Consider the following 12,652-nt stretch of genomic DNA (forward strand, 5'->3'; position numbering starts at 1 on the left):
ATGTGAACAAATCCAAACAATTTGTCATTTACTTGAATAGCGTCAGCGATGGTTATGAAATGAATATTGCTGTCATTTTTTATATGTAAAACGTGTAAAATTATCTGAGGAATGTCATCGATTCTCATTTCCAAGCCAACTGAAGCTGTTTTTCTCAATCATACAGTATTATTTTAACAAAGACATTTCTAAAAGCTTTTCAGAAAACAATCAGAAACAAATTTATATAGACATTTCATTTATCTATGACTTGGACTAACAACTGTCTAATCAAATTTAATTCCACTTTAGAACAAAAGGAAAACAAACTATATCAAATAATAATTTATTTGTTTATTCGTTTTTTAAAATCCTTAAAATTAAAAAACATAAAATTTCCATCTTATGTTGGTCTTCCTCTACCGAACCCAGCTCGGAATTCCACATCTCCCGTACCTGGACCAACATCAGCTTTTTTGTCTGATCCTGGACCGCCTGGAGTTCTCCTAAACACAAGTCACCCTTTGTACAAACAAACACAAGATAGTAAACAATAAAAATACCTGTATCCAGCTCTGTCTTCTGCGCCCTTTGCCAATGGGCCACCCTCAGTTCTGAGAGATCCTGCAGGCCTTGGTCTGGCACTTTCTACCCTGACTAATCTCTTAAGAGTTGAGGGAACGATTTCAGAGGGTAAATGTAGGAAGTTTCGTAGATATTCAATGCCAGGGTTAGTCAAGTACCTTAAAATTCAAACCAGTTATAACACAACTCTTAAGTTTCTAAGTATTTATACTAACCAGTAATAGTGTCTCCAAGCAAATTGTTCCCGTACATATCCTTTGGATTTCAAAGACTGTAGGGCTTTGATCACCTCCAAATTGGGGATGTTCTCCAATTCTGGATGTTTAGGGGCATGAAAGTCCTTTTTAGCTACCATAGCACCCTCCTTAAAAAGGTACTCGTAGATGGCTACTCTATTCTTTTTTGGCATCAACATCCTACAAAATTAGTTTTATAAACATATAATTCAGTAAGAGGTTAGGTGTTTCCAATTATCGATAATTGAAAATTAAAATAAATATCGCCGGAATTGCACTACAATATTAACAACAATATATTGGGGAATGTAAATTTCACTGTATTTTACAGATTTGGGTTAATATGGTTCAATGATGAATTAAAAATTTAAAAAAACATTAAACCTACTTGGAAAACCTAATTTACACGGCTGTTTACCGAGAAAAAGAAAGTTTGTCAATTGTCAATAGTGTCAATTGTATGTCACCATTGACATTGACACTTGACATCCTTCATACTTGTCTTCCTTTAGTCGTTTTAAGTCTATGAAGTCTATGCCAGAGGCGAAATCTCTGGTCCAGATCAAGGGTCTAGATAACCCTTTTTTTAATTAATTTATAACCCTAGGCTGCTACAACTCTCTGGTCTAGTAGGGTTATCCACCTTCGGTTGGATGTTAATCGATGCTGTTACTGTGACAGGATCCGCCTTCACCCCTCCACTCATATACTGTATATGACACTTTTTTGGAGGGAGAGATATTTTGTGTCTTAGCCTAGAAAAATTGGAAAGTATAAGAAACTATCACTCGGCCGTATAGTTCTGGCAGCTTAGGCCTTAAAATTTATAAAGAAGAAGAAGGTACTTTGACTATGATCGGCCGGATAGCTCTGGTAGCTGTTGCCAATAAACAAATATACTATCATGCTACTACTTTGCTACCTATATTTTTTTATAATACTAAGCGGCCGGTTAGTCCTGGCAGCTTGAGCTTAAAACTAATCAAGGAAGATACACTACAATCTGTCATTGAATTTATGGAATTTGAATGAATTTATGATTTTGTGAATTTTTAAAATTTCATCAGAAATCAGAATTTCATTACATAAACAACAAAATTTCATCTAATTTGTATAATTCATAATCATTGTGTATAATTTTCTCAAATTTCAGTAATTGTATGAAATTCTTGTATTATCCTCTGGTAACTTTTAGAGATTTAAAATTATAATTATTTCCTGATAAAATCAGATAAAATGTTGAAGGTCATTGGCGATAATCAATATTTGCCGGAGGTTAAATTATTCATAACGAAAACTATTAAAAACATATAAAATGTAATTTTATGACGAAAATTAATCGAGCGTTTTAAGGATGGGAGATGTTCTTTCTCAAGTTATTAGTGACGAACCTTCCAATACACTCTTAACATCCGAAATATGTAACTTAACTTATGAAGAATTCTTAGCTTTACTATGGGAATTAAATACATTGTAAGTTAGAGCAACATCTTAGGATTGATGACTAAAATCTATTATTGCTTTTCCAGTGCTAAAAAATGTTTAGATTCAAACGGACATCAGCTAGTTTTTGCTGTGAAGAAACATACTGACGATACGGCTTTTTGGAAAGCGACAATTCAAATAGCTTGTGCTAAAATTGATTGTCAAAGTCGCAAAGTTGTAAATTATAGACTTTTGTCGTTAAGTGAATTCTTAAAAGTCTTTAAAACCTTTCAATGTCAAGTTTTAGCAGCGGAACAATCAAAAAGGTGTGTATCTATAAAATCGGAATTAATTTTATTTTAGAATTTGATATTTATAGCACAAACAGCTTCAGTCAAATGAATCTGTCTACTATCTTGGATAATGTAGATTTAACAACTTTCCCTGCTGAAACAGGTGACGAATGCATAATATGTTTTGAAAGAAAACAAGAAGTTACCTTACCTTGTGCACATAGTTACTGTACGCAGTGCATTGAAGAATGGTCAGTTACACTAAAGTGTAATGTTATCTGTTTTATGTTGACAATGTTTCAGGAATGAGAGTCACGATACATGTCCAATATGCAGAGAAAAGTTAGAAAGTACAGATGATACTTGGGTTATATCTGAGGTACCCAATGTCGAGGAAATTAGTAATGAAATACGGGAGAATCTATTAGAGCTAACAGAGGACAAACCACCTGTATGCAATCCTTCTTAATGCATCCATATTATAATTTCCTATCTACAATTTTTTTTGTTATATTATAAATGATATTAATAAGAGTTTATTATAGTATTTACACTATTTTTAAAAGTTAAGCTTTAAATATAGTATTTATTTGGACAATGTTCTATTAATTAGTTTAATGAATGATTCACACTAATAAATAAGCTAGTATAAACAAATTGATTTTCACTTTTAAAAATCTAATGTTTTTGCAGTTTCACAAAATTATTTAGAAATATTTTATGATTATTGCCAAACGATAATATTTTCACAATTATTAATATTAAATATAAAAACGAATATTTTAATAAATTACTATTTTTTTCATATAATATATTACTATTAGAATTTACCCATACTATAATTTAGCATAATAATAATAATGTATTACATAAGGTATAAATGAGATTAAAAAAAAAACAATATATATATACTCTTCATCTGAAAAACAAACTCTGTGTAGAAAAAAGAAATATAAACAATATATTTTACATTATATCACAATATGTTTTAGTTTTAAAGAGATTTTAACGTTTCATTTTCTTCTTCATTATGGCTTTCCGCCTTTTGTGCTCTTCCTCCAATTTTATATCTTCTAAATCTTCCATGATGCCTGAAATAAAAAAGAGAATTTATTAGAAACAAAATATATGAGATAGCTAACACAAAAAACCACCTTTTTACATCTATTACCAAACTTTTTGGCACATACTGTATATTAATTTGGATAAAAACTTACCAATTTTGGTGCTGATAACTTCTTCTTTCATTTGCTGGGCAAAACTACTTTCCATGTCATCAACGTCGTCGTCACGGTCTCTATACCTCGATTTGTCATAACCAAATATTTCTTTGATGTAACTTGAATAATTATTATCTTCTTCGGGACCATCATCGATGAAATCGTCCAGTTCTGAATCATATTCCTCCTCAGAATCGTCCAAGATACGACCTAATATAATCATATTATTTAGAAACGAATTTTTAAAAAATTAAACAATGATTTACCTTTGTTTGGCATGATAGGCTTCTTTCTTTTAATTCCTCGCACATCTGCAGGTGGGAACTGCTTAGGTTTTGGCATCAAATCTCTTGGTGGAAACTCTTTAGGTTTTCCCTACACAAAAAATCAATTAGTGATATTTAAAATATGATGTACACTTTTTGGCACACCCAGTAGGATAAAAAATGTTTTATTTCAAAATTAATTAATAAGCTTCAAAATTACTAAGCCTAGATTGTAGGTAATGCCTTACTTACTTTATGTAACAGATCTTTAGATTTTCCAACTAATTTTTCATTGCCTACTGAAACTCCTTTCTTCATACCCTCCTCTCTAGATGAATTTTGACTGGATTTACTTGAACTAGCAGAACCCAAACTTGAATTCTTATTTAATACACTCTTGGAAGATGGGTTGGGCAATTTATAATCACTAGCTTTATTTGTTTTTGTCACTTTACTGTCCAAAAGTGGTTTTCTAAATTGGCTATTATCACTGCTTGACTTTTGCACTGCCTGGCCTGCTGAAGGTAGTTTTCCATTATTGGAAACTCTTGGTCTATCACTATTTTCCTTTGAGAGTGGTTTGGTTAATTGTTTTTCTAAAATCTTAGATGATTCTCTGTTATTATCGTTAGTACTACTATTATTAATTTTATTAATATGTTTTCCTTTTTCTTTAGTTCTCTCTAATTTTTCATTATTTTCTAATTCTTTTTGTCTAGCCTCTCGCCTTTCCCTCCATTCTCTTTCCTTTTCCTGCTCCTTTTTTTGTCTCTTTGTTAATAGCTTCTCTTCCTCCTTTGGTTTCTGCTCAATTACAATTGGCTCAAACTGCTTCTTTTCTGCAATTTTTAACAGATCTGTAAAACTCATAGGCGGAGGAGCAGGTCTAGGCTTAGGTTTCACCTTAACACTCTCTTTTGTATCAACTAGAACATCTTTTTCTTCTTCAGTATGTTTGTTGCTGTCACTTTTCTCTTCATCACCTTCCTTCCTCTTCCTCTTTCTTCGATGGGGTTGCATAGCTTCCTCTCTTTCTCTCTCAAGAGCTGCTTTGACTCTATCCTTGGTGGAACTTAAATTGGTGCTAACCTTTTTCTTGAAAGGATCAAATTTCTTCTCCTCAGGCATTTTGCTGTATTTTTCCATCATCTTTTCATAAAAGGCTGATGCTTCTTGTGAGACATACCCATAGTCATCTTCATCAGGTTGTTCAGGTCCGGCCAAAGTAACAGCTGTATGAGTCTTGTCAACTGCATCTTCAATTACAGATTGATTAGCCGATTTGGTTCTCTTTAACATAACGTTAACCCGCCTTGTAGCTTTTTTGTCCTAAAAAATACATAACATATTTAATATTAAAAAATGTTTATACTCTATAGAGGATTAATCTCTTCAAAAAAGTCTTATAGGTATTTCGCCACTTATTTAGTATTTAAGTTAAAAAAAACCATTTAACTTACTTGAGCTCGAAGTGCCAAAAGTTCTTCCTTCTTCTTTTGAGCTTCTTCATTCTTTTTTTGTTCCTCAGCTTCTTTTTTGGCTAAAAACTTTTTAATATTTTGGGAGAGCTGTTTAGATTCTTTCTTAATCTTTTTTGGTGGCTCAAATTTAGTACTATAATATCGGGTCTGAAAATTAAAAATACAAATTTAAAGTAAACTTTAATGGCATATAAAAATACATGACATATTTTAATGGCATTGTATTTTGGTTCAATTGAGGACACAATCGTTCAAATGAAAAACTTACACCGCCACTGCTATTCTTGTCGTTTTTTTGGGCAGTATGTAAAAGCTTACAAAAATCCATTCTTGATAAAGAAAATTTCAATTAAAACTAGTTGAATGTTATAATTAAATTATGAAAAATATCCACACTTAACAAAATGTCAAACGTAACTATGTAAACTTTCACTTTACTAGCGAACTAAACGAACAGCGAACTGAACTGACAGTGACAGAAGACAGAAGATGTAACATATGATTTGCATATGATGGATGGATGACCATAGATAAGAATATATAAAAAAGTATACCAAGTTAACGTCTCCTTTTTGCTGCCAGGGCTAATCTGGACGGGGCCTATTTTGTTTACGCGGAATCCGAACTGCGGTCCTCATATCATGGTTAGGTAAAGGTGTGGATCCGGTGGCTGACCTTGAAGCCCATATTTGCTGCATTTGATCATCGATATTACGCAAGCGCACATCGTCGATATTGCGACATTGCAGTTTATTTTCGACATTGATTTTCGAATTATTTGCAGTTGAAATTTTTTTTTTGACTGTTAATCAATAACAATACAAATTCTATAATTAATTTTATAATTTTAAATTTATCTTGATATCCAAAATTAAGATAAGAAGGATAATGAAGATTGTGAAATGAAAGTATTATGAATATATAAAATTGTAATAATAATAACATTTATTTATATATTTACATTAGAATTAAAAATTATCATTTATGGATTTTTTCTTAATGGTTTTAAACTTATTAGAATTATTTTATTTCTTTCAAGTTATTTAATTTCTAGTTATTTACAGGCAACAAATAGTTTTGATTATATGTATTGATGTTTTAAAATACTACCATGACGAGTCTTATAAAACAATACACGTCAATGGGAGATGGAGGTAACATGTTACCTATAATGTTACTAATATAATATACTTTGATTATAATGTTTGTATCATAATTTCTTAAAAATATCAAGTTAGTGGATTAATAGCAATTTTAGACATATATTTTATCGAAAAAGTGTGTGTTGATAAGACTAAAATAAGCTTTATGTTTTATCTTTTTCTCGTTAGAAGTGAGATGGTTTGTGTCGTAGAATACATTACAGTATTTAATATCGTGTACTTTCATATTCTTTTCTTAATTTACTGTAATTTCTTGTTTCCTATAATGCCAAATCTTGACAATATGGTGAAGGTTGAGTTTTGATCTTATTAGTTTTATACCTGTGTTTATACAAGACCAAATTAAGACTTAGTTTGTGATTTATATTAAGAGCTTTCTTATAATATTTGTTATGTCTTAATCTTAATACTATATTATGCTTTTTCTGGAAAATAAATGTTAAAATATCTTAATTTTGCATATCCTATTCCATCCTTCCATTAGGAAAAATATGGTTTATAAATCATATTATGCTAAGAAAATCACATAAATTAGGTGTAAGAATAAAGAAATCTTAAGGTAGCAGAAAAATTAATGCAATATATGTATAAGAAGAATTAAACAAGGTAACTGTTAATGTTGCTGAAGCTGATTCTACAATTTTAATTACGGAGGCTAAAAAGCCTTTTAAGGCCTCCGTATATAGTTTTGATGGAATGTTAAAAAAACCTATTATGAACATGACATGGAGCTACAGCATTTAAAAATTTAAAAAAAGAAAAAACTCGGACACATCCCTTTTAATTTCCCTAATTTTTAATAAAGCACTTTTTAAACGTAGCATAATAATCTAGAGCAATTAGATTAATTATAAGAATCTAGAGTTTTATTTCTATTTAATTTTATTGACTATGAAAATACATAATAAAAGAGTTCACGTGTTGTGCGAAATATTAAAATAATAATATAAATATACCGCGTACTATGATTGAAAAAAATAGCGTCAGCGATGACTATGAAATGAAGATCGCTGTCATTTTATATGGGAAATGTCCTCAATCGTAATTTCCCATCGAACTGGACGCCGTTTTTTCGATCATACGGTATATATTGACAAAAAAACACTGAAAAGCACATATTTGTTTTCTACTGAAAATAATTCCAAAATAACTTGCAATCTGGCAACATCGAAGATATGCGCATGCGTAGTGTCTGTGACTATATGCAGCAAAAACTCTTTCAAGGTCAGCCACCGGATCCACACCATTACCTCGATCTGGTTTCGACCTATGGTTTCGACATCGCTTCTAAACGATCGGTTGCTAACTTGAACAAAGTCGCACCCATAGGTCGCACCCCTGACTCGGCACCAGCTCGGCACCCATAATGGTGTTTTCAAGGTCAAATTTTATAGAAATTTTAAACATTGGGATCCTGCATGATACAAAGAATACAAGGTATGATATTGCGCAGGTTGGTCACTACGTCACAGGTGATAAACGGTACCATTGGTCGGCAGGCTCCGCGCGCCAATTTCAAATTGTCAAACAGATGACAGAATAAATGTGAAAATAATTTTTTAAATGTCAAGCTCGATGATTTGACATAACTTTTGGGGTTATGTCCTAATTCTTCTCTACTTTAGGTCCACTTTAGGTCTTTTTTTATTAGTGGCAATTGAACAATATGGATATTTTTTGTATGGCGTATGACGTCACAGGTGGTATGCGCAAACTGAACGAAATTGGAGCCGCTATCGATCATACCTTGTTTTCTTTATACCATGGATCATACCTTGTTTTCTTTGTACCATACCCAGGGATCCTGGGCAGAAAGCCCCGTTCTCATATATATTTCAATATTATTGTAATATAAATCGCAGCTCTAAAAAATAAATGATATTGTTTACTAATGTGTAATTTATTTACTATGAATTTTCTCTGAAAATAATAAGTCTTTAATAATATCATTGATTTGCTGTGTAAAGTTAATAGACATATTTTTAATACATTAAATTATATTAAAGTAATAAAAAATATGTTTATTAACTTTAAACAGTAAGTCAGTGATACTTATAAAAATATTTTTTTTTAAAATTTCCCCTCTTTTAAGCCCCGCCCCTCCAATTCCCCTCAATTTAGCTAGTACTGCCAGGCGACACCAGGTGGCGTCTGTTTCCATTTTTTAACATGAAGTTAGCATTTCTTTAATGTACCTATTCTCTGGGTATTTTATATGCCGTGGATGCCGTGGTTTAACCGTGGTTTAACCGTGGTCGTGCCGTGGTCGACCGTGGTTTAACCCTAAACCTCACAAACTGTTTATTTATTGTTTATAATTTTACAAATTCTGAAAAAAGAAAAATATTTTTTATTTTTGTGTATACAGAGAGTAGATTATGTCTTTACGAACATCGAAAGACGTTGATCCTATCAAAAATGAAAGGGCAGGCAATGTACGAGAAGTAGGTTCACATGCAATTTGGAGTCTTTCTTCTTGTAAACCAGGTAAAAGGATACTCCTTGGTACATACGTTTTATTACTTTTATTATTTATTTGTAGGCTTTGGCGTTGATCAATTGAGAGATAATAGGGCTGATACATATTGGCAGTCAGATGGCCAACTGCCGCACCTCGTTAATATTCAATTTCAGAAAAAGACTACAATAAGTGATATTTATATTTATACTGATTACAAACTAGATGAAAGTTATACGCCTAGCAGAATATCAATAAGAGTAGGGACACACTTTAATGATATTCAAGAAATTGAAGTAGTGCCATTAGTAGAACCATCTGGTTAGCTTTTTAGAGCATTTTAACTTATTTTCTAGATATTTAATTACTCATTTTAGGATGGGTGCATGTCCCAATTAGAGATATACGTGACAGACCAATTAGAGTATTTATGATACAGATAGCTGTAACTAGCAATCATCAGAATGGCAGAGACACTCATATGAGGCAAATAAGACTCCACAGTCCAATAGAAAATCCTGGTTTAAGTGTAGAAAATTTCACTAATTTCTCAACTGTAGAATTTCAACAGTTTGCAACAATTAGATGAAATATTTGGAGATTCATTTTGTAAATAAGTCAGAAAAAAGTATGTGTTAATAAAATATTTCATTTATTATTATATTCTAAAGTCTTTCTCTTAACATTCTTTACTAATACTCTTAGCTCTGAGTTTTTCGTGTTATTTTTCACTTTTAATTTTTTAGATACATTTTTATCAATAGCATCTTCGTTTCTTCTTTTGAGTTTCTCTTGGATTAATTTGTCCATGCCTTTTGTTTTCTTATAATGCGAATCTGTAGGATCAATATTAAAATGATGACTTGTGAACAAGGCTGAAAATCTGTTGTCCTCCACATTAACCTAAAAGAATAATTAACATAAAAGAATAGTGTGTTAAATGGTTTAATATAATAAACAAAGATATTACTTCAAAATTATCTTCTGGTTGAGGCTCATGAACTTTCTCCTTTTTATATTTCTTTTTCTTATTTTTGCTTTGACTTTCTTTGTCTTGAATTTTCTTTAGACTGAAATGACTTTTCTCTGATTCATCATTGTTCATTAAAAGTAACGAGAGTTCGGCTTGTTTCTGTTTATCTTCTTCATCCTCAACATATTTTTCTTTCCCTTTTTTATTTGATTTTTTACTAAATTCTTTGTTATTAAATTCTTCAGCGAAATATGAATCATTCATATCAATGTCGGAAGGAAAATCACTATCATTTGAATCTTCAGTCTCCTGAGATTTCTTTTTGGATTCTCTTTTTTCTTTTCTTTTTTCCTTTCGTTTATCTAAATACTTTTGAAAAGGTGTTTGATTTTCGCTGTTTTCAGTTTTTTCTTTAATAATTTTATCTGCTTTTGCTTTAGCATCTATGTCCCATGAGATTTCCATCTCAAATTTCTTGTTCTTCTTTTCGTCTTCTTTTTCTTGAATATCTTGGAGTAAAGCTTTATATTTCTGTATTGCATCTTCAGAATGGACATTTTCTGATTCACTTTCGTCTCCACTACTCTCATTTGAATCTTCTTCGCTATTACTACCTAATAAATAAGTAATATTAAGATTATCAATAATTTTTTTTTCTATAAAACAAAATACCTCCTAGGAAATTCTGTAAAGCATCTTCAGAAATTTCATCAATTTTACCACTATTCAGTTTATCAGTAAATTCTAACCTCTCCGGATTGGTTTCATCCCAAGTTAAATCAACTTTGGCTTGTTGCAATGCAGTTGTAGTGAAAAATCTTGGTTCATATTTTTCAGGCAATTTATCAACAAATTCTTTAGGATCATCTTCAAAAGTCATGTCGTTTGGGATAAAACGCAAATCTATCTTGGTAGCACTTGATTCATATTCCATACCATCACACTCTAGAATTAAACAGAATATTGATAACCAACAATAGTAAATAAAACAATTATCAATAATATATTTTTTTATAATAACCTGTATAAATTTTGTTTGCTGAAGTACCACTGTCAAAAGTTATAACAGCATAATAATATTTCAAACGATTTAACTGATACTGTCTTAATTTTTCCATATGATATTTGGAACCTTCTTCTGTTTCCTCATCTGAATGTTCTTTCTTTGAATCAACTAACTCAATAGGTCCTTTAATATCCTCTTCACTCATTCCTAAAAAAAGATTATAGGGTTAATTTAATATTCCTCTAATATATTTTTATCAATACGAAACTCACTTTGTTTACCAAACTCTGACGGATAGATAGCTACAGAATGGATGATACCTCCAGGTGGCAGGAATGAATTAAATAGCATTAGTAGATCAACTGCTCTAATTCTATCCCAATCTAAATTACATGCTGCTAATCTGTCAGTAACTTCATCAGTTTTTTCAGAATCTGCATCTAACTCTCCCCATCTATGATCTATTTCTTCTGATTCTGATACTTCATCATCACTTTCTTCATCATCTTAAAATCAGCCAAAGTAAAAAATACACATAAAAGTATTAAACTAATACATACCTGATGAACTATCAGAATATAAGTTCTGTTCTCCTCTGGCATAATCAATATTCAAGTCTCTTAGTTTTGCTTTTACATCATCGGATACTTTTTTGTCATTAATATGCTTTGAATTCAATTGTTTCTCATTATCTTTGCTGACATCTGTTTCACTATCACTAATTTCCTGATTTTCAGATGCTCGAACATATTTTCCTGACTCATTTAAATCCTGCTCTTCATCTGAATCCTCATCTTCTGAACTCACTTCGTAATACCTTTTTAAATCTTCTTTAGAGTGGTGCTTTACCGGTCTGCCTCTTTTATCAACAGTATATTTTACTTGAAACTTCTTGTCCGTAAACATAGAATGAAACCGTTTGTCGATTTTGACTTTAGTTTCATTTTTTGGGATTCTGCGAAATTTTGGATCCTTGGCGATATGGCTAAATCTTTTATCTTCCATTTTTCTTTTGTGGAATTACTACAATAATATAATTATTTTATAATCAAAGTAATTATAAAAATGAAAATGAAAATGTGACAAATAAATATTAGGTTAATTTTTTTTTTTTTTTCTATTTTTGGCCACTTGTCTATTACGACATTCAGCCAGCTTATTTCTTAATATTTAATTAGCGTTTAAAATCGGACAAATACAGACTCACACACACATTTAACACCCATGTCCGAGGCCGGAATCGAACCGGCGACCTTGCGTCTACTAGAATGCGGCGCAATCATTTCGACCACAAGGCCGACTAAATATTAGGTTAAGTTAGAAATAGAAATTTATCTTTTCTTCTATATATATATGGCCATATACGGGATAAGAACAAGTGGCCTATAAAAAAGAAAAAGGAAGAATAATAACCACAGATTAATACTAGTTTTAGGTTATCATATAACATTCATCTTTTTAATTTTGTGGTCAAACCAGAGATATAGAAGGTCCAAACCTGTATCACGCCTGTATGCTAGTTACATTACCTGGCTTCATAGCAAACAATTATGGCTCATAAAAAAAT

At 31.2% G+C, this 12,652-nt stretch overlaps 5 protein-coding genes across 6 annotated transcripts; 2 read left to right on the top strand and 3 right to left on the bottom strand.

Moving 5' to 3' along the window:
• Positions 1-311: 311 nt before the first annotated feature.
• On the bottom strand, positions 312-1,325 carry LOC115891033 (40S ribosomal protein S10-like). Its single transcript, XM_030911426.1, has 4 exons — positions 1,189-1,325; positions 780-980; positions 543-722; positions 312-485 (listed from the first exon to the last, which is right to left on the bottom strand). Exons 2-4 carry the CDS (start codon positions 977-979, stop codon positions 383-385), a joined length of 483 nt encoding a protein of 160 aa, XP_030767286.1. The 5' UTR covers position 980; positions 1,189-1,325; the 3' UTR covers positions 312-382.
• Positions 1,326-1,808: 483 nt separating this feature from the next.
• Positions 1,809-3,175, top strand: LOC115891030 (RING finger protein 141-like). Of its 2 annotated transcripts, XM_030911422.1 has the most exons (5): positions 1,832-1,984; positions 2,046-2,273; positions 2,330-2,551; positions 2,605-2,769; positions 2,822-3,175. In XM_030911422.1, the coding sequence occupies exons 2-5, from the start codon at positions 2,155-2,157 to the stop codon at positions 2,985-2,987; spliced, it is 672 nt and encodes a 223-aa protein (XP_030767282.1). In that variant the 5' UTR covers positions 1,832-1,984; positions 2,046-2,154; the 3' UTR covers positions 2,988-3,175. The 2 variants fall into 2 exon arrangements, with proteins under 2 accessions (XP_030767281.1, XP_030767282.1); XM_030911421.1 differs by having other exon boundaries at positions 1,809-2,273.
• Positions 3,176-3,459: 284 nt separating this feature from the next.
• LOC115891026 (protein SPT2 homolog) lies at positions 3,460-5,959 on the bottom strand. The gene is made up of 6 exons (XM_030911417.1): positions 5,754-5,959; positions 5,465-5,632; positions 4,257-5,333; positions 4,005-4,113; positions 3,736-3,948; positions 3,460-3,609 (listed from the first exon to the last, which is right to left on the bottom strand). The coding sequence occupies exons 1-6, from the start codon at positions 5,811-5,813 to the stop codon at positions 3,524-3,526; spliced, it is 1,713 nt and encodes a 570-aa protein (XP_030767277.1). The 5' UTR covers positions 5,814-5,959; the 3' UTR covers positions 3,460-3,523.
• Positions 5,960-8,866: 2,907 nt separating this feature from the next.
• LOC115891032 (anaphase-promoting complex subunit 10) lies at positions 8,867-9,767 on the top strand. Its single transcript, XM_030911425.1, has 3 exons — positions 8,867-9,135; positions 9,191-9,427; positions 9,484-9,767. Exons 1-3 carry the CDS (start codon positions 9,027-9,029, stop codon positions 9,693-9,695), a joined length of 558 nt encoding a protein of 185 aa, XP_030767285.1. The 5' UTR covers positions 8,867-9,026; the 3' UTR covers positions 9,696-9,767.
• LOC115891025 (ESF1 homolog) lies at positions 9,740-12,384 on the bottom strand. Its single transcript, XM_030911416.1, has 6 exons — positions 11,646-12,384; positions 11,358-11,591; positions 11,101-11,292; positions 10,752-11,024; positions 10,077-10,693; positions 9,740-10,009 (listed from the first exon to the last, which is right to left on the bottom strand). Exons 1-6 carry the CDS (start codon positions 12,088-12,090, stop codon positions 9,755-9,757), a joined length of 2,016 nt encoding a protein of 671 aa, XP_030767276.1. The 5' UTR covers positions 12,091-12,384; the 3' UTR covers positions 9,740-9,754.
• Positions 12,385-12,652: the final 268 nt, after the last annotated feature.

The sequence above is a fragment of the Sitophilus oryzae genome, unplaced genomic scaffold (assembly GCF_002938485.1).
Source record: "Sitophilus oryzae breed Bouriz unplaced genomic scaffold, Soryzae_2.0 scaffold_942_pilon_pilon, whole genome shotgun sequence".
Lineage (NCBI taxonomy): Eukaryota > Metazoa > Arthropoda > Insecta > Coleoptera > Curculionidae > Sitophilus > Sitophilus oryzae.